Genomic DNA, 20,488 nt, shown 5'->3' with positions numbered 1-20,488 from the left:
CAGTCCTTGAGACGTAAGACGTGCATGACCAGGGTTTGTTACCGGTTGTGTAATATTCCTCACAAGGTCTGTGTGGATATCAGGTTCGGTCCGTTAATACCGAATCAAATCCATCAACCTCCTGCAACTGTCGGGACAAAAACAACTTGCCAAGTGGGTAGAGTGCTCGCCTTGCATTAGGTAGGTCGTGAGTTCGGTCCCCGGCCGAGTCATACCAAAGAATTAAAAATGGTACATACTGCTTTCTCTGTTTAGCACTCAGCATTTGACAAGGAGTATGGGAGTTAAACACACATCACTACCAGTGAACTGTAGTGATTGCACTGTGTGGCCCATGGGCTATAGAAACGGAGATGGGTGTCGTTATATGCGACCATGGCCATGCTAATGGTCGCGGGGAGGACTTTACAGGAATGTTCTGTTTGAAACAATGAAACGAAGCAGTTTTAGCAATTATTGATATACTAGAATATCCCGGCGAATGCATAACGGTTTGCCTTAAATCGAGGACAAAAATGAGATGAAATCAACTCTAAACTACAATTTTGGAATGTCATTCTAAGCGACAAACAAACGCATTAATGTTGAGATACATTTATGGTATTTGGAGCACAGGGCTTCAGATGGCGGATCAAAACAATTAACCACCTGTAGCTATGAACGGCTACGAAGCGAAAAACAAAGTGGGGGGTTCCGTATTATCAGTAATACTGTTACAATCACAATAATGATAGCAAACAGCTGCAACACACCGATACAAAAGCAACAAAGATCAAGAATGTATCTCGTTTGCCTTAAATGAACCGGTAACGGATCTTCTTTCCTCTTTGGGCTAAAATTATCTCCATGTAACTATTTTTAGCCCCGTATTCTATGGGATCAAGGCAATGAAATCAAGGTTAAAATGCTTTTGATGAAGACGATTAACAACAGGATGAGAAAGAAAAATATTTCATGCTGTTTTGATGCCATACTCGTGTTGCTGTTTTCTTCTGACACCTGGTGCGTTCAGATAGAGACCTCGACAACAGTTGATACTACAGAAACATTTTATAACATACGGTGTGTACAACACATATAGAGAAAACTCTGTCTAGCTACTTGCCATAAAAAATACAATTTACTTTAGATTTGGAGTCATTTGAAAACTTTCAAAATCAGGATGCATTTATACCTTTTTACGCACAGTAATCTATGTTTGTTTATATGGTAGAACATGACTTTCTCGATATATGTATTAATGTATCGTTCTGTCATAACGCCAGTAAAAGTAAAAGATATTTGACATTAGTATCGTCTGTAAGAGTTTTGAAATGCCTTGCGTCTTTCCTACTTCTCAAGTGAGAAACTGTTAGATACAGGGTAACAAGGAATAAAAGTATAGTCAGCTCAACTTACCATAATCGTTGTCCTGTAGCTCTATCTGTAGCGTAGCGGCGAGTGTCGCGGCGTTGCCCCCCTCCTGGTACCACACCTGCACGGGAACCGTCCCCACCGACGCCTCCACCGCCCCGTCCTCGGGCGCTACCAACTCCACCCGCCGAGCGACGTCCCAGTCCGCCCCGGTGAACTCCACCTCCGCCACCGACACCGCTACCCTCGTGGTGTTCGTCACCAGGAACGTGACTCTCGCCGTTGAACTTGGAGTTGCAGACAGTCGAACATCGTAGTAGACGCTCTCTCCCTCCAGGAGAGTGTCGGGGTTCGGGTACACACTGCTCTTGGTGAGAAGGACTCCTTGTGCAGCGGCGGCGTGGCAGGAAACAAGACCCACAACACAGCAGAGTAATAACCGTGTAGTCCACAACATCACTCCTCAACTTAGCGTATGTACATGCTCTGGATCCTAAACCAAAATCCTGGAGAAAAAAGAAATACAGTTTTCCGTAAAGAAAAACGAATTTGTGTCCAACTAAGAAGGTGCGTTTTGGCGGACTTCTGACAGAATTCTCTTTGCAGGTGGTAGCCGCGCATGGCACGGAAAGCAGCGGAAAATTGACTTGCTATTTCAGCCCGCGAACCAACAAATTCCAATATCCTCTGGAATGTAACAACAAACTGTGCCTATATCACGACTCACTGGGCTAGAACCTTGGACCTGCACTGCTTTTGAAAATAAACCCGTAATATTGGCAGTCAGGAACAAAAATATTGGAAGCACACGTCGATGAAGGTTGGAAGCACAATCCGAAAAAAGGGGGATTTGTTAATTAAGTGATCTGTGTGGTTTTTCTCCTCTGGAATTAGTGTCCACTAGGCCAACTTCGCTGGCTGAAACATAGATTTAGCCAAAATAGTTTGCTAGGACAGGCTGTCCACCCTAGGTGCCCACCCAAAGAGGCCTTACCACGGCTAACTATCCTGAGCCAGTTATTATAACCCAACGACTTTGCCGAATTCTACTATCCCTAACCCGTTAGGCGGATGCTACTCTGGAACTGAATTTTAAAATATCTAACTAGAAACGAAATAGCAGAGAGCGGATAGAAAAGCAAAGCCAGGAAAACTTGTTTAGAATAGATAAAAAGCTGAACAAGACTGAGAATCATAAAGACCATCACCTTAGCGCACCCGCACGGCAGAGTTGTGTAGAACTACCCACTGTCGCTACAGTATTTATGGAATCGCATAAAGAATCGAGAACAAAGCACGTACACTGTATCCCTTCTTGCTTGTGATCTTTCAAAGTAAAGGTCCGCGGAAATATCATTTCATCGTTTGTTTTTAGAAACCATCCTTTTCCTTCCTACCGCTGCACATGGCTGACATTTAAGATCTGGACTCGTGTACAATTAATGAACAATACATTTTTGCGAATTCCTGCCCAAAAGTGACAGAAAAAAGACATAAAAACAATCAAAAACTAAATAAAATGCGGCCCTTTTTTATTCTAAGATCTAAAGGATAATCCTTGTCTGAGGAATATGTAAAAACTTCAGAAAAAGCCAGGCCATTCCACCATGTATGATTTGCGTGTGATCTTCCCTAACAAAAGACCCTCCGGAAATCCCACTTTGTTTTTGCAAAGTGGCCGTTCCTTCCGGAACACAGGTGTTCTATACAGGACCCCACATGGCCGGTGAACGACTGTTCCAACACAGGTGTGAACTGACGTACAGGTACGATTGTTGACGTACCGCGCGGAAACGACTGACGTACGAACCGTCACATTATCCACTGTTTATCGGTAAATAAAGCAACAAAGCCGGCAAACGTCAACACCCGTATTACAAACATCTCGAATTTTCCATAATATTTTGTTTTCAAAAGCTGCGAGCAGAGAAAACAAGTTTCAATGTCATTAACATGAAGTCAGTAGTCGTGGGTGGAGAAAGTTATGTTTTCAAAACGGCATAAAGGTCACTAACGTACATGGATGGATAATATACTAGTAATGTTTTGACATAAGTAAGTATAAAAAATGACAGGTTAGAACAAATACTATTGATTTGAATATAGCATAAAATCATAAAACAACGTGTACTTGTTTCAATGCGCCGCATTCGATTATGTTGCCTTTTGTTGTGCTCAAAAAGAATTTTAAAAAAGCTTATATTAGAACGTTGGAACAAATCAGAAACGTTTGGAATATTGAGCGGCGAGACTCACCAGAAAAAAGGCGGGAACATGTAACAACTTCCATCTGGGTTTATATTCCTTATCTCGTTGAACTGTTTATCATTCAATTCAATACATATGACGAAACCGTCTAGATGTAACATTCTAAACAGCGATATTTACACGTTAAGGGCGTTAATACCGCCTATACAGATATAGATACAAGTTACAAAATGAGTAAATTTTTAAGGGGCAACGAGAAAAGTGCAACAGACACTGATATATTAAAAGGTTTCCAAACGTCTGATGTAGGACGGACAACTTACAAAAATATTAAAACCAAAAAACAACTGGCGAACAAACAACCCATACGGACAAAACTGCACATTACCTTAAACCTGTTGTATACGTGATCCCGGTTAAAGCAACCACGGGTAGAACTGCAATCTTCGTATACTGGACTTACAACTATATCTTCTCCTAAGAATAAGGGTTTCTAAAGTAAAGGCGTCTACCGCTAAGCAGTCTCAGACACGTAGTCCTTATGTCCGTCTGTCTGGGCGCGTGTCTGGAGTATTGTGTAACACGTAATAAGGCCCTCGTCAAGGTTTCTACAAGAAAAGTTATTAAAATCTGCGTGAGGAGAGGTGTATTTGTGTTGTCTCTCGTTTCTCTATTGTCCGCTGGGCTGTATCAACTTTACCGGCAGCTGAGCCGGTACCGGGCGGTGACTAGACCAGAGTGAGTCAGCTTCCTTATATTGCATGTATTAGTCTATTATATCCAGAACAGTGCCGATCTAGGTCTATGCCTGAATGGGCTTATGGTCAGGCTCGGTTCTGGATAGTCTCCGCGTATCCAAGAACGTGGATTGGAACCAAGGAACGGTTCTGGATAAGAATAAACCATCCAGAACCGTGTCTAAGCCATGGTGAACTATTGTCTTTGTATGGCGGTATACATTTAATATAAAAGCATCTACGAGTTTCAAGTACTGAATTGTAATTCACCTATTTTCAGTGTAAAACATTGGTGCCCACTAGTATTTCATTTTCTTGTGGTACAAATACACCAGATGTTCATGTCAGGACCTGGACCTAAATAATTCTACACATGTACAGGTCATGTACCAGGTACACAGTCTGCGCACAGAGAGTGAAAAGGGAGAGAAAGTGAAGACGTGTTTCTATAACCAACACTGTATATACACTAACAGGAAGCCGTGGATGTTGTCATAAGTCTGTGTGATGCTGTGTGGTTGCGATAGTCTCCTATCCGCGTTTTAGTAGTGCCGTCATTTTTCGAACACTTTATCAATGTTACAGTCGTCGATTATGCTGCCGTGGAATCTTTAAGCAGAGGCTGTGACAAAACCTATGACAGACTTTCTAGTAATTATAACAAGATGTACGGCTAAATTGTCTACGGCACATGTACGACTGGGTTGTGTTTGGGTTAGGATCAGGAACGGTTCTGGACAGTCTACGCGTATCCAAAAACGTAGGGACGGTTCTTGATGCGTGTGGACTATCCAGAACCGTGCCTGGGCCTGGACACAGAACGGGTAGTCTGCACGTATCAGGCACGGTTCTGGACACACGTGGATAATCCAGAACAGCGCCTGAGTATGGTTCTGGATGCCACAGGCCCTTAACGATAGAAACAAGGAAACTGCCATCATCAGCGATACCATGCCAAGACCGAGGAATTGTTAAAAAGCCCACACCAGGCAGCTAACACCAACACAACCTGCAGTAGTGTATTTACTATTTACAGGTTAAACACTCGAGAACGTGCTGGCGGGTCCGCGCACACGTGGTGCCGGTAACGCGTACCTGAGCACAGGTAACACGTACCTGCCGCACGCTCCACACCTGTCAACACCTCCTAATTAACTCACAGGTAAAAGTAGGCTGGAGAGGCGCCACGACTCGTCCTTGCGTTACCTAGCAACGAAGGACATCTGCACACCACGCTCCAAGACCGGAAAAGGATTCTGACGAAATCGCGTTAGATTAAACCGGAGCGTTTCTGGATCTTCAGTTACGATGCGGCAGCATTGGTCCGTAGATTTTGATGCCGTGGAATTTTCTAGCGGGCTGGGACAGAACTAACCCAGACAGACTTTTCCAAAACAAAAGGCTGAATTTTGCAGGACACAAGTGCAACTAGACCAAGTTAGGTGTAACAAGTCGTTCGGTGTGATATTGCTAGCTACCGTCGCGCCGCATGCCTGTGTAGCTGGTGTGTTACGCCTAAGGGCGGTTATACGTACCGTCTATACAGATACAGACTACATGCCCCAAGAGTTCATTCACTTTGCAATCGTTCTGTGGTGAAAACGGACCAAATGCAAGATTCAAAACAAAAACGCAGTAGAAATGCAGCATGTTGTCTTAAGAAGTGATTGTAGATATGAATGAAGTAAAGCCGAGAGAAACTCATACTAGAAATCAGAATCAGGTGCTTAAGGTATTAAGAAATTGACGTTTGCAAAAGTGTTTGAAAAATAAGACCTTTTTAGCTCCGAAATATTTGTATCGTTAAAACGAATATCGTTAAAATTTGTAAGCAAAGCTTTCAAGACCACCCTACAATGCAGGGAACCACCTGTTACAAATCAGGGGAAATCCTATGTCACGACGACCTGGCTCCACAATAGCCGCCCCTTAATTAGTTGACACGGCATATTTGCAAAGTAAACATGTGGTACGCTAAGCCGCTTTGTCACCCCAACTCCCAAGGTTTATTAACTTGTACCTCCTTTAGGACTCGATCACATTCGTCGTAGTACGATTGCAGGGAATTCGTGGGACAGTTGTGCATGTGTGGTACGAAATTCGGCTGTGGAAAAGGCTACCTGTCGTCGGTTGGTTCTGTCACAGCTTGCTTTAAGATCTTAAGGCATAAAAATCGTGACGACGACTTACGACTTTCGAGGGCGACACAAGTCACCCAGGTTATACCCGTCTACTGTTGCATTCTGGAGAAAATATCGCCACAGCTGTGGTTTTCAAGCTAGCGACAGCCACTATAGTCCGTGCAAAAATGTCTGCTAGATATTACTACCCTCTGTCGACGAAGCAAAAAGATTCTGAAAAAGCTAAAACATCCGTCAAAATGGTAACGTTATAACATTAAAAGTGTTACTTCCATGCCCCGTGGATATATCAAACTACAAGGTCTTGGTGTATGTAACATTTAACATCGGTGTTAAGTGTACGGTGTCTGTCGTTAAAGAGTTTCTCCGTTGTATATGAGAAAGACGACAGACTAAAATTGTAGAGATTTTTTTTTTAAAACGGAAGACAAAAAAGACCAAGATCACTTCGGACACTGCGCAAAAGGAATGGGGATCTGGATTACAATTTAAAAGCCCCTGAAGGCCGAAATTGCTGCGAGGGTCACTGTCGGTCATTCGGTGGACATGAACCACGACACTGGTACGTATTTCAGACTGGAACTAAACCCGTCTTTTTGTTGCAATCTTGCCGCTACGATGAAAAAAGTACTAGTGTTTTCGAAAACGTTCCAAAACTTCGAGTGTGGCTCAACGAAAACGGAGTCTGAATTCCGATTTCTATGTAGCCTGGCATTCCTCCAACTTCACTGGCCAACACCAATGCGGTCACCATGACGTTTTCTAAAGAAACTCCACACAAAAAAAAAACCTGAAAGACGACTGACAAACAGCCAAGCGCCTGCCACAAAACAGAGAAAATAAACTGGGCAGCAACATGAGGCCTGTTTACTGCAGCTCCGGCCTGCCCAGTGGCTCGGATATCCTTCTTTCTGCGGTGTTGAGATGAAGCACCCATTGAAACGTCTGTCAACAGCCGCCGACAGGTTTTGTTCCTTCTCCCTCTGCCGTGAAAAAGGGATTCAGGAGCGAATGGAAGTCTGAAGCACTGGAACGGATACTGCAGGGGGAACGGGGAGGGGCGACTTCTGTTTCCTCTTCAAGTTTGAACTTAGTGGAACACGTAAGGTTGCATTGATGCAAACTTCAAGTTAATAAATCTCTGCTCTGATACAGGAAGCTTTTAATTCAGAAGAACGGGAAGGGATACTGCTGAAAAGGGGGTGTTGGCTTTTGTTTCTTCTTTACGTTTGAACTCAGTCTTAGGTATATAAGTATATACATGTATGTTAAACCTATCAACTGATGGAGACGAAATTTCTGTTGCAACTGAAGTCCTCTTGCCAAGCATCTAATATCTATTCTTGCAGCATGCATGTTTTTAAACAGGGAGGACTAAGCTAAGTGCTTAGGCTAAGGTTAAGGTAGCAAGGTAGTCTTGTGGTTAGGGTTTTTGACTTACCATCTAAAAGTTCTGAGTTTGAGTCCCTGGCAGTGGCAGGCCCCAATTTTGTGCATGTAAGAAAGGAACTTAACACCTATTTCCTAACAGGAGTCATGAGAGTGTGAGCAAGTAGTTCAAGGCAAAGTAGAAAGCTTCAGAAGCAACTATATTTACATAAAGAAGTAGTTTATAACAGTTTTGTTTGAAGTCAAGCTACAACAGTCTCCAAAACTCTAGCTATATGAACCAGACAACTATATGTTCTAGAAGCATCATTTTCACAAGTGAATAAAGTGTAACATAACAAGTCTATATTCATACCTGTACAAGTGTACAATAAATATTCTACATCAGTTGATAAATACAATCCCTTCTAGGAACAATGTAAAATTGAGCCATATTATAGAGAGGCAAAAAACCCTACTTTTGGCTAGAAGAGATCTGGGGCAGTAGAAAGATGTACAACATAGTTTGGTGGAGTCAAAAGATTTTCGATTACTTTGAGCATGTAATACTATATTGATATCAAATGTAAGTTAGGTCACACAGGTCATCTATATAGGCTATCAACTAATACTTTTGCTATTTCTAAACACAGGTTAGTAAATTGTACATTTCAACCTGCTTTCTTTTTTTAGAATGACCTTAACAGAAACTGCATTCCATGTTTATGGTTGTTAGTAAGCTTGCAGTCTTGCAAATTTTGCTTTTGCATACCACATTAGGCACACCAAACTGTTTGACTACCAACTGCCTATTGATTAAAGGGATAGGCAGTAGGAAGAAGGTTAAAATATAATTTAAATAAAGAAAAAAATACTTTTGATGGTTTTCTGAATCCATTAATTACATTCCTACCCAATGTATTTTTGGAGGCACAAGTATTCTGCTTTTTGGCCAATTCTCAATAAATAAACGTAAATAAAAGATTTAAAAAAATAATAAAGGGATTTTGACCCCCCTACCTCAGCAGCAAACAGCTCTCCAAAGATGGCCTGAAAACTTCCCAACAAGGTTCAAAACGTCGGAGCAACAGAAAAACCAGGGATGGTAACTCGTGGCACATCTAGCAGGAGTGGAACATGAGTCTCTTCTGACTGAAGGAGGAGTCTGCCAGGTGGTTCTTGCTGGGCGTCATGAAGCCCAGGGTGACCTTGAGCGGGGTGTGGGGCTCCACCACATCCCAGACCTGGTCAGGAGCGCTGATCTTAACCCGCAGCAGCTTAGCAGCAACCAGGTGGCCTGGGGTTAAACAACAACATGTCACTTCCGAAAATAATTTCATCAGGTTGGTAGAAGGATATTAGGCCTATGAAAAAAGGTTGTGTTTCCTTTTCCCAACCGACCCTAGAAAAACTGCCGACCCTAGACTTTTTTTGGTGGACCCCTGCAAAGGACATAAATTTTTCAAGCTGATTGACCTTCTCGAACTCCATGATCTGACACCTAGGTGATAAAACGTTGTACAACTGGTTTTCTAACATTGACATTGAAAATAAAAGTGTCCTCATGCAAGTTTTACTTTGTTAAACTGTGTTGTATAAGTTGGATGACTATATAGATATCACTGAAGTCTAAAAAAGGAAAAAAAAAGATAATCCCTACCTTCCCACCCTAATTTTTTCAGGACTGAAACAGGAACAACATTTTTTCCTAGGCCTTAGGACTCCGGCTCATTGAAGAGTGAGGTCCAAACTTTCTTGCTATCTTCAAATGGTCACACTTGCAAGCTATCAACTGTGATGCAGGACCACCCACCCATGCAATCAGCAATGTCTTCATCATAATACAGATTTTGATACCCCCATCATTACATGCAAGACAGAACTCTTTTAAAGATGACAGCTGTAGCAAAAAATTGTTAACATCTATGGCCTATTTCAGTTCCTCGCGTCATGACCAAGCATTTTGCAATCTCTGTGCTGATAAGTAATTTGGACTATTGAAAGTCCAACTGGTAGCTATATGCTTTACGCGTTCAGGTTTGTCAATATTTATTCTTTGAACTGTTAACGTCGTTGCGGTAAGTTTGCAAACATGACTTTTAGCGGTCATATCAACTGTACAACGGAATATTCTTGCTCAGCAAAAAGAATACAAAATTGACTGCAGCTAATGACACATAGAAGTACTTCGAAGTGTTTGAGTAAGACCATGGATCCAAAACTTCATCATGTAAGTCATAGTGCTTGAACAACGAGCTCCGTACTTTATTTGTCTGACCTAGTTTTGCACTACCGCTTAGTGTAAACATATTGGTTTATTCTCAACTTTCTATTAGCCCAGAGGTTGTTTATTATCCTCTAGCTTATAAACAATGATAACAAACTCAATCACACCTTTTCCTCACATCCAAAACCATCTACAAACAAGGAAGAAACTAAAAGACTTGGAATGATGCAGTTGACATGGTTGTAATAAGTTCTTGTACAGCAGGTGTTATATTATATAAAGAACAATTGAAAAGCTGACCTGTGTTTGTTGCGCAGTCGATGGGCAGAATGTTGGCACTGTTCGCGATGTAAGGGTCGGAACCTGAAAACGTGAGGAAGCCAAACTGGTCAGTGCCACCTACGTACGTCCCCTGCCAAATAGGTGGCCAAGCGACCGATGTGGGGTTGAAATAACATGATCTAAAACCAACAAGCACATGAAAGGACAGGAACTCAAGTAAGATAAACAGCAACACCCCGAGAAAAGTTGGCAACAGACGTGCTGCGCGTAACGCGATAGCCGCAATTGTGACCGACACATTCAATCGCTCGCAACACCCTTCGTGTTGCGTAAATTGGATGCCCCTCTAGAGTACAGGGTGTGATAAATAGAGGTGCTTTGTCCTGCCCAAGTTACAAAGTGGCTGACTATTTTGTAGAACGGTACCGGATGCAGATAGTCTGTTCCCTTACGTGATGATCCCAGCCCCCATAAACACGACGGATTATTTTGAAAATAAGTCATCGATTAGACTGACCAATGATTGCATTTGTCCTACATTCTTAAGCTTCAGTTCTGATCTTTGAAACGACTAGACGGCGGATATTTTCAAATTCCTCAGCAAGAAACTCTACTCTTGTGGAAGGAGATCTTTCACCCTATAAACAACTTAGATTATTTTGACAATAACTCATCGATTAGGCTGACCGATGACTGTACTTGTACTGCATTCTTCAAGGCTTCAGTTCTAAGCTTTCAAATGACTAAACTACCGATTTTTCCTAAGCTGGAAACTTGAAATGAAGATGAAAGTATGTTCTAAGGACTTTACATAACAAAAAAAGGTGGGACTAGCCTTCTGACAGGGTACTTTGAAATGTGAGGAATGTAAAAGAACCCACCACACTTATTGAAAACTGTGGTTATTTCCTGTGTGAATGGTTCAAAACTTACAGTCTGGTCATCTTGAACAGGTGATGGTCACCTGTTATGAATTTCAAACTTTTTACTCAAACTACTTAACTGATAGCACAAAACACTGTAACAAAGTACAATGTAGGAAGACAAGCGTTAGGACTTTCTTGAACTGTTAGGGCCTAAGACTTAATTTTAGAAACCAGAAAAAAAATGAAGTAGGCAAATCTGAGAACCAATTGATTAAACTGGTGAGGTGTAAATCTTCAATAGATAACAGTGAGGGCATGTCTGAAGGTTTGAGAATGTTCACCATGTTTGAGCAGCAGCTTGATGAGTGGGATGTTCCCACTCATGGCAGCCTGGTGCAGGGGGGTGTTCCCTCGGTCATTGGCAGCATTCACATCACAGCCTGCACAAGCAAAAAACAACAAAGGTTCCTCAGTCTTTCTAGATGACCTAGATAGATGTGTATTGTTCTACATAATTTGCAAAAAACTAAAGGAGAAAATATTATAATGATAATAATGATAATGATTTATAATGATTTATTCAATCTCAAAAGTGCACAGAGTTGCAAGGGACTTGAATTGCTCTGACATTTACAATAACAAACTTTGAAATCTTAAAGTCTTTGCCATTGCTACATTAAAAGTATTCAAAGATTGCTATGAAACTGTGTTGATTACAAACTATATTCTATTAGAAAGGTACCAAAATCCTTTTTTATCATATTTTCTCACCAGAAGAAAACATAAGGGAAGTCGTGAAGGACATCATAAATCCATAGGACTATCATTATGCTGCGATCTCTACCAGAAATCCAGAACTTCATAGGAAACCAAGAATTCCTCCCAGAAAGAAATACACAGCGACACAAAGGAGAGAGAAAGAAAGAAAGGCTTTGCAAAGTTGGGCATTCTTCTGCCATTTACCCAGTGTTAGGAATAGCAGCATGATTGTCCCACCTCGTACCAGTCTCTACCCAGTGGGGGTTTAGGTAAACTAGCCTCATTGAATCCAGCCTGTTTTAAACCCCTATAACAGTAGTATCACACTACCTCATCTTTTATACAACAAACCCTCCTCTAATACACAAAATCACCAAAAGTGAGCTTAGTCTAAAGCCAATCTCCCGCCAACCATTTAAGTTTCGCAGATTTATTATGTTTACCTAACGTTTAACTTTCACAATTAAGAAGTAGAGCCTTTCTTATCGAAGGAAATGGCTTGTCAAGGAGCTTTTAAGACTAAAATTGAATCCGTCCTTCCAACAAAGCATTTAAGGGTTGGAGATCGTTTTCTTGATTCACACTTAAGTGGGTGAAGATAAAATCTAAGATAAAATCTACTCTTTGGGGGGCCCTGGAACAAGGAAGGTACTATATTGTTACATGTGTAAGTAGGTCGTAAGTATTCTAGGAATGACTTCCCAGCAAGCTTTTCTCGCTCTTCTCAAGCTCTTAAGGAGTAGATAGGAGCGCTCAAGGTCAAATTTCTTCTTGGCAAGGGCGCAAAAAAACGAGGTAAACACAGGAGCAGGGTGGCAGCAAACACAGGCGGAAGACGCAGAGATAGCAGACGGATGCAGCGCGCGGCGGCCGGGTAGAACCGGCTTCTAATCATTCCTGCACACACTGGTCACACGCAGCAGGGTTCTTATGCCGCTGAGGGATGGGGGGGTATCGCGATCTGTTTGCAGTAAGTCGATATCAGGCAATTAGTCGGCTGTTGACAATGGAAGGGGGTTGATCAAGGGTGGTCTGATCGACTGAGGACCTATGTATTGTTTAACAGTCTTTAGTGGGCCGTTTGTAGTCTAGGTAAAGATGTTGTATCAAGGGGCAAGTTTATATGTTAAAAGATAGGGATTTTCACTGACATCAAATTTTTTGCCCAAAATCCCTGCAAAACTTAAGTGTGCATATTACATTTTTTGGGACGTTATTTCTAGCTTTGGTAAAATACAGGATCAAGGAGCAAAAGAGAGATGATGCCACAAGAAAAACTCACATGGGATTGATTCCTGACAAGGACTTCATGTGTCACTTGTACCAATCTAGAGTCGTTGTGTGCTAGTATTTTGCTATTGTTGTCAATGTATTTATGTTTTGTATATTCCCTGTGTGTCGTATGTGCGTTAAAATTGACCACAGGAAGCTACAGTCCTGTATGCTAAATGTGGATCCTAATAAAGTCAATAAAGTCAATTGCTATCAAAGGCATTGGAAGCCTTTTCCACACTTCTTCTGCTGTAGTTCTGCACCTTCAATGCTCCCTGTTCTATCCCTAAGTAAAGTCAACAACACAGAATCCAACAGGTGGTTGTACACTGCAGAGGTGCTGTAAGAGTTAAAACTGGATAGGCCTGGTCTAACTGCTCCTTAGCACTTACATCAGAGTACAACCATATTGATACAGGAATAAAGCATGTTAAATTTTTCTTAACCATATTCGCATACGAGAATCGAACCAAAAACCATGTTGGAAAAAAGTCCTTTTTGATGGGTAGCATCTCAACCCTTCTCGGTTTTCTGTTGTTAACATCAAGCTTTTCCATACTCTAGAATAAATGTTTGAAAAATATCAAAGCAAAATCCTTGCTCAGTTGATCAGTTGATATCCCCCTCCCAAGAAGGGGGTATAGTGTAACATCATGTACAACATTACTCAAAATATTAAGAAAATACCGATAGAAAAACAGAACAAGCAGATCGCGACCCAGGGCTAGGAGTTACTTTCTAACGGCATTATTAGATGTCTAAATTGAAGAGTTTCTGGGTAACAGAAGCGGTGCCGTTGTAAGGCTATCTCCGGATTAATCTGGTAATATATCGACACAGATCAACCCTCCCATGACGGGACAACTTCCTATGGGTCAGACGATACCTTCTTAATGACTGAACATAATTTCTCCATCTTTCTGTCAAAAATCACCGACTCTCAGGTCAGAAAGATGTGATATTAGTCAAGCTTGACGGGGAAAGTTGCTACAGTTTCTACGTCGTTCCCTTTAGTGCGTCAGCAGGTTATTTTGCTTCGCTTGCATGAGATTAGAAGAGTTTTCTTTGTAACCTCATCTCAGGGCAAGGGTATCAGTGGTTCATGTTTCTATCTCTCCCAGGACCCTTTCACACTGTGGTACAAAGATGATACAGTAATCACGGCTGGCGCTGTCTACAAAGTCGGCCTTTTCTCCCCCGACCTTTTGGCCCCAAACAACACAACCACTTAATCAGGTTTGGGGAGAACTGGGCCTTTCCGTAACCCCATCTCCGCGCCTTTCAGCGCACAAAGGCCTTTGCAGACCGCCACTTTGTAGACATTGTTCGACACTTTGTTAGCGGAATCCAAGCTTCCCTTACAAAAACAAACATTGCACGTGCTTACTGCCACACAGGGGGCTGCCACCTTATGAGAGAAACACCCAGATATCTGGAGGTTTCTTAAGTTTTCAGATAAAGGTACAAAACGTTTTTATTACCCAACAATATATAAGAGGATTGGAAACTATATCTTACCGTGGAAGTGAATTTTGACAGAACAAATCAAGGAATTTCACATTGACAAAGTCTTGAATTATAACGATAACAGTTACTTTTACGGATAATAAGATAATCTTCAACACATCAAGACATTTTATTGGCTATCAACTAGCCAAGAAAAAGGTAAATGCCACAAATCTTATGGTAATTGTAGTTCCTTCCCTTGGGGCTACAACTGCAATCAGTTGTTTCATATCCTTTTTCCTTTTTCCCTGTCTTGGATTTAAAAATGTTGTTTGTTCAAGAGAGATGAATTTACAGTCACTTTTGAACATAAAATGCTTTCACATTGGCCAGCCAACAAGCTTCTTCATATACCATTTTCTCACCAAATAACAAACCTTTTTCATATAACAATCAGATTTTATCTGACAGTATAGTTTTGTCTAACTCAGATGCTGTGTGTATTACTCTACAATATTCTACTTCATGTTCAAGTTTAGACAGCCTTAACAGTTGTGTCTGGGTGTGTGAAAGTTTTGGAAACCTGCCAGCAGAATTTCCAAACACACCATCACTCATGTAGCTATTAAAGTCAACAAAAATTGATACAAGAAAACTTCAGCATTGAAGTATCAACACACAAAAAAATATTATCACGACAGTTGCACCTGGGTAGGTGTCAATGGGGCTTATGAAAAACGATCGGGTCATCCAAACCGCGGCGCCGCCAAATGCGAGCTTCCAGAGAAAGTTTACTTTGGACGGTTCAGTGGTGGCCACAGATAGTCAGGATGTGTGTCACCGACTGACAATACCGCCACCAACAAAACTTGGACAATTCCCCAGGTTTTTTTATAAACAACCTTTTGAAACAGCACGGTGAATTGACGTCAATGATAGCTGAGACGCTATGTCGGCAGAGGTTGTGAGGTTTTGGCCAGGAAATGACACTTCATGGACAAGAAATCATGTCATAGGGCTGTACCATTCTACTTCATTGGTTTTCTGACAATTTAAGATGAGAACATATATGTATGAAGCAGGCATCAGAAAAGCATGGGGAAGGGAGTAAAATTTGGGCAACCTAGCGTTCAATGAGTCTTGCACAGCAAATAAAACTTGAGTGCAAGAGTGTGTATTTCAACCACTCAGGGACATGAAGACTGTGAGTTAAACCACCGGCATGTAGTACATGTTGGGTGATTCAGCTCAGCTGACCGTGAAGGGGGGGGTCTTTTTACCAGGTGATTAAAAATGACCGTGACAAAGACTGGATACAGGGCTTCATTAACTTCTGCACCTGCAAGAGAGGTGTACATGTATACTGTAACACAGCTTATTTTAGCAGCAAACTTTCAAAGCAAATCCCAACACTTCAGATATTTAGACAAATATGTTTGAAAGTCTTAGACTATTTCACAATTGATGAATTTTGACAGGGATACATGTTTAACTTCACAATTGAAACATTCACTGCCCAATATGCCAAATTGCCATATCTTTTAATTGTACAGTACATGTATGCTTTACAAGATACAGTAACTGCACCTTGTGTCTGATGTGATCTTCCCATGACCACAGTCTTTGTGGCAAATTTGAAACACACAATGCAGTCAAACCTGTACATAAGGACCACCTGGCCATTGTGGCTTTTTGGTGGCCCCTTAGATTATCTTAGTAACCATGACAACAAGTACCCCCGTTAGCAACCTAAAGGTTAAGACTATAGCTGTTTATAGCAACATCACAACATATCTGTCCTTGTGTGTGTGTTGGGTTACTGCAGGTTAGAAAGCCAGCGCAGTAATGTTTTTCCCAACAGGTGAACGGGTACAAAACCAGAAGAAAAGATAACAAATAGGGAAATGTTACTCCGCTACTATTTTTGTGCCCGTCCTTTGTGATCGCATCTGTCTTCCGATTAACATGCAAAAATAGATACAGAGTCTTTTCCCCGCCATAAAAGATGACCTAGTTAAACCAAGTGGGTGTTGACGGTGGGTACAATGATAGAAGACGGGGGTAACAAAGGGGAGAATGGAGAGTATTTAAGTCAGACAGAAGTGCAAAGTTTCCAGACAATGGAGAGATGATTCATCCGGTCACACCTGTGGGATTCTAGCGTTAATAGGTGTACGGTTAATCGATTAGACAAGGTCTTCTCCAATCATGGCTGTTGGGTGCATTACTTTGGACTTTTGTGCACCCAAGTTGTGCACCTCATCCTTGACTGCATGCAGATACTGTATTCGTGTAGGCTTACATAAGACAGGTACTAGTATTGGATACAAGTATACAGCACATTCAGACTGACCTGATGGTGATGATAGGTGCATAGTATAAAGGATGGTCATACCAGGTGACCAATACTAAGTATATAATGTATACCAATAACTTTTTTTTTCAAAACAGATGATTGTACAAAATAAAATCAAGTATTTTTTTTGTGGCATAGACACAAGATTTAGAGTTCATGAGTTTAACCTGTCATACCTGGCTAGATGTTGTGTCATAGTGAAAGGCACTTATCACATCTTTCCTCACGCCATCCAGGTGTATAAAATAGGTACCTGACTTTCAGTTGGGGAGGTAAAAGGCAATGGAAGGAGAGGGATGGGCTCCACCTTCCAATACCATACCCTAGACACAGTGTATAACAACCCATTTCCCCCATGGCCTCAAAAAGGATATGGGAGTACCTTTTTACCTTTATTTGGCAGCAACAACTCTAGGAGACTCTTGTATTCTCAGAACTTTACCTGCATCTATGAGACTGCGTACGAGGGACAAGTTGGTCTGGTGTGAGCAGGTGCAGCCGTATACTGCCAGGTACAGCGCACTGTCACCTGCCGCAGAGCGCACCTGCATGTCTGCACCTGCAACAAGTACAGGTGTGAACAGGTAACAAAACAGCTACTGGTATGGACAGCTACTGGTATGAACATACATGTACAAGTATGAACACTGGTACAAGTGTGAACAGGTACAAAACAGCTACAGGTACAAACAGATACGGGTGTGAACAGATACATTTTTTAGTCCATGCTTTCTCTGAGTTGCCATGGGCATACCTTTCTTGATGAGTTTGTGTACCAGCTCATGAGAGCCACTCAGACAGGAACACTGGAACGAGACAGGAGGAAGAAAACAAATAAACATCATAGTGCAACATTAGATATCACAGCCTGTTTTGGTCCGATAGCTATACAACAATGTACCTATGATTTGCATTGATATGCTAAGAGCATGATCAGTTTTTCTGGGTGCATGTCAAGCAATGGCATGAACTTCTGGTTGTAACCTGCACTAAGAGAAAATCCCTACATCTGTATTGTGTCTATATATAGCTGGTATAATTAACTTCACAGGCTTTATCACACAGTGGCAACTGGCTGTATTACATTGACCAACCTGTTATACAGCTGTAAATGTTGTTGAATCTAGTGATGACATCCCTACTATACTTAGTGGCAGTGAGTTCCACTCTGTGATAATTCCAGAGAAAAATTACTTTTTTTAATACCTCAATCCTTGGTTGACAACTCTAGTACTTGAAGGCATGAATACATAACATAGGCTATAAATTATGTTCCTAACATACCAGAAACAGGGACATCCCAGTACTGGGGAGGGTCTGGTTGATGTCCAGGTGACGTCTCTCCACTTCCTCTGCTACCTTCTTTGCATAGCCTGGTCGGTAGGCAGTCTGCAGAAGACTATGGCATTACTATGGCAAACATTAAACAGATTCAAAGACTCTCTAATACCATCCAATACCATATCTTGTCAGATTACTTGAAGACAGTTTGAGAATGACAGCCTCTGCCACATCTAACACACCATTTTTGAAAACCTATGAATACATTATAACTTCTATCATTGACAAAAAGCTATATACTTATAGATAGCCTGAGTTTTTTTGTCACCTATATCTTCTGTTTTTCAGATAATAATACAGACTTGTTGGCATCCTTTTCGTCTCTTGAGACGATGGAATATGCGCCGTGGGTCAGGATGATAATACAAACCTTTGCTAAATCAAACAGGTCTATGTCTCTTAGGCCTGGTGACTGAAGACATCTAGGTTTGGTGCTGCACTTTGTAACCCTCCGCTTCTTTGTAGCTTCTCTGCCTGAAAATATGGAGATACATGTATCACTCAAAAGTTTCTTTCAGTTACTCTCAAAAGGTGACAAATATGTCTAACAACTACAGCTGGTGTTTAACTCACCTCCTTGTGTGACATGTACGACTATCCTACACATCATGGCAGTCAGCAGCACAGCTACAAAACCCACGGCAAGTCTCTGTCCCCAGACATCTGCTTTCATAGATGATCCTTCAGCAACCTGCATCAGGACTAAAGGAGAAGGACAGCCTTAAGTTATTTGAGCATGGCCACCAGTGTTTGTGTCTATATATTGGTGAATGCTTATCTTTGTGTCTTATGTGTGTGAGTGTGAATGACTAGTATGTGTGTGTGTGTAGTGTGTGTGTGCGTCACGTGTGTGTGTCATTGTGTGTGTGTGTGTGTGTGTGTGTGTGTGTCAAGTGTGAGTATATGGGTCAGTGTGTGTGTGTGTATGAGTCTGTGTGTGTCCGTGTGTGTGTGTGTGTCAGTGTGTGTGTGTGTGTGTGTGTGTGTGTGTGTGTGTGTGTGACTTTATGTGTATGTCAAGTATGAGAGTCAAAGTCTCAAACATTTTTGATGTTTCCAGCTGTGAGTACATGTACCATTATAATCACACCTGAACAACACTAATTCACACATACGAGTCACCAAAGGACATCGTAGTACTAGTATAATAATGTCCTTGGAATCACTAAATACTGGAGATATACATGTATGTTGGAGACAACAGGATTTCTGAACTGTGAAAGGCGAATTACATGACTTGATATCATGTTCAGTTGAATGACACCTACCAGCCAACATAGCAACCACTGACTGTTGTACCAGGTCCCACACCCTCCACAGCTCTGCTGTGACATCATGACTGTGTGTGCACAGGTTTCCTATGACATCACGACTGTGTGTGTACAGTTGTGCCATGACATCATGACTGTGTGTGGTCCAGAGTTGCCACATCTCCTCCATATCTGCAACTGTAGATAAAATCTCAACATCAAATGTCACACAAGACTGTATCTGCTAAAGTCATCTAAAATATTTCACACATATATTGTGCAATTCATTACCTTATTTAACTGTTCAGTTACGAGTCCAAGTTTATATATATTACCTGTGATACTACGGAGTTTAATCCATTGAAGAGCGAAGATTTGCCCTTGGTATGGGGCCAGGTTCTGGATACAACAGAGAGGTTGGTACACCTCCTGATGTGAACTCACCTACTAGCTCATTGGGGACACATAGTGACTAAAACTAGTACTGCACATACATTATCCTATATTTTTTGCCAGCCACTAAAAGATCTTCGTGGTTTAGAATACATACTTTCATGACTTTATAAGCCCTGTTTGAAGGCTGTTTCTATTCGATTTTTCCCCACTGACACGTCAAAATGTGCCAAGTGTCGTCTGCTAATTTGGAGATCGACTTTACCTCCACATTTTCTGTCAGAACATTTCAAAACGGCATCTTACCTGGCAAGCTGCAGCTCCACATAACACTAGACTAGCTTTGGTATTAATGACACCTTAAGACTGGAATTAGAAACAACAGAGAGAGCAGCTGGGAGCAAAATTTAACTCCCGCCTAAGTTTTGTTCATTTCCGAAAACAGCGATTTAGAACGAGACCGCACCTACACGACAACCATTATATATG

The 20,488-nt window shown here is 41.6% G+C and overlaps 2 protein-coding genes across 4 annotated transcripts in view; both read right to left on the bottom strand.

Moving 5' to 3' along the window:
* Positions 1-8,907, bottom strand: part of LOC109474460 — a 35,860-nt gene extending 26,953 nt beyond the window's left edge. Inside the window, 2 exon segments of the mRNA XM_019774752.1 lie at positions 1,399-1,859; positions 8,828-8,907. Coding sequence (XP_019630311.1) covers positions 1,399-1,810 — 412 coding nt within the window. The 5' untranslated portion in view covers positions 1,811-1,859; positions 8,828-8,907.
* LOC109474586 (ankyrin repeat domain-containing protein 27-like) lies at positions 8,011-19,801 on the bottom strand. Of its 3 annotated transcripts, XM_019774922.1 has the most exons (9): positions 19,625-19,801; positions 18,930-19,058; positions 18,727-18,830; positions 18,300-18,404; positions 17,770-17,821; positions 17,458-17,574; positions 11,524-11,622; positions 10,335-10,397; positions 8,011-9,104 (listed from the first exon to the last, which is right to left on the bottom strand). In XM_019774922.1, the coding sequence occupies exons 1-9, from the start codon at positions 19,794-19,796 to the stop codon at positions 8,929-8,931; spliced, it is 1,017 nt and encodes a 338-aa protein (XP_019630481.1). In that variant the 5' UTR covers positions 19,797-19,801; the 3' UTR covers positions 8,011-8,928. The 3 variants fall into 3 exon arrangements, with proteins under 3 accessions (XP_019630481.1, XP_019630482.1, XP_019630483.1); XM_019774923.1 differs by lacking the exon at positions 17,458-17,574; XM_019774924.1 differs by lacking the exon at positions 18,930-19,058.
* Positions 19,802-20,488: the final 687 nt, after the last annotated feature.

This window comes from Branchiostoma belcheri, unplaced genomic scaffold, assembly GCF_001625305.1.
Source record: "Branchiostoma belcheri isolate BF01 breed outbred unplaced genomic scaffold, Haploidv18h27 scaffold31, whole genome shotgun sequence".
NCBI classification, from domain to species: domain Eukaryota; kingdom Metazoa; phylum Chordata; class Leptocardii; order Amphioxiformes; family Branchiostomatidae; genus Branchiostoma; species Branchiostoma belcheri.
This window is presented reverse-complemented; position numbering and strand designations above follow the sequence as displayed.

Excerpts from the sequence above, each read along its gene's own strand:
- LOC109474586 (XM_019774922.1), bottom strand. The coding sequence starts at position 19,796 with ATGGAGGAGATGTGGCAACTCTGGACCACACACAGTCATGATGTCATG. Across the intron at positions 17,822-18,299 it reads CTGGGATGTCCCTGTTTCTG|TGTTCCTGTCTGAGTGGCTC; the intron begins GTATGTTAGGAA and ends GTCTCGTTCCAG. Across the intron at positions 17,575-17,769 it reads ACACAAACTCATCAAGAAAG|GTGCAGACATGCAGGTGCGC; the intron begins GTATGCCCATGG and ends TACTTGTTGCAG.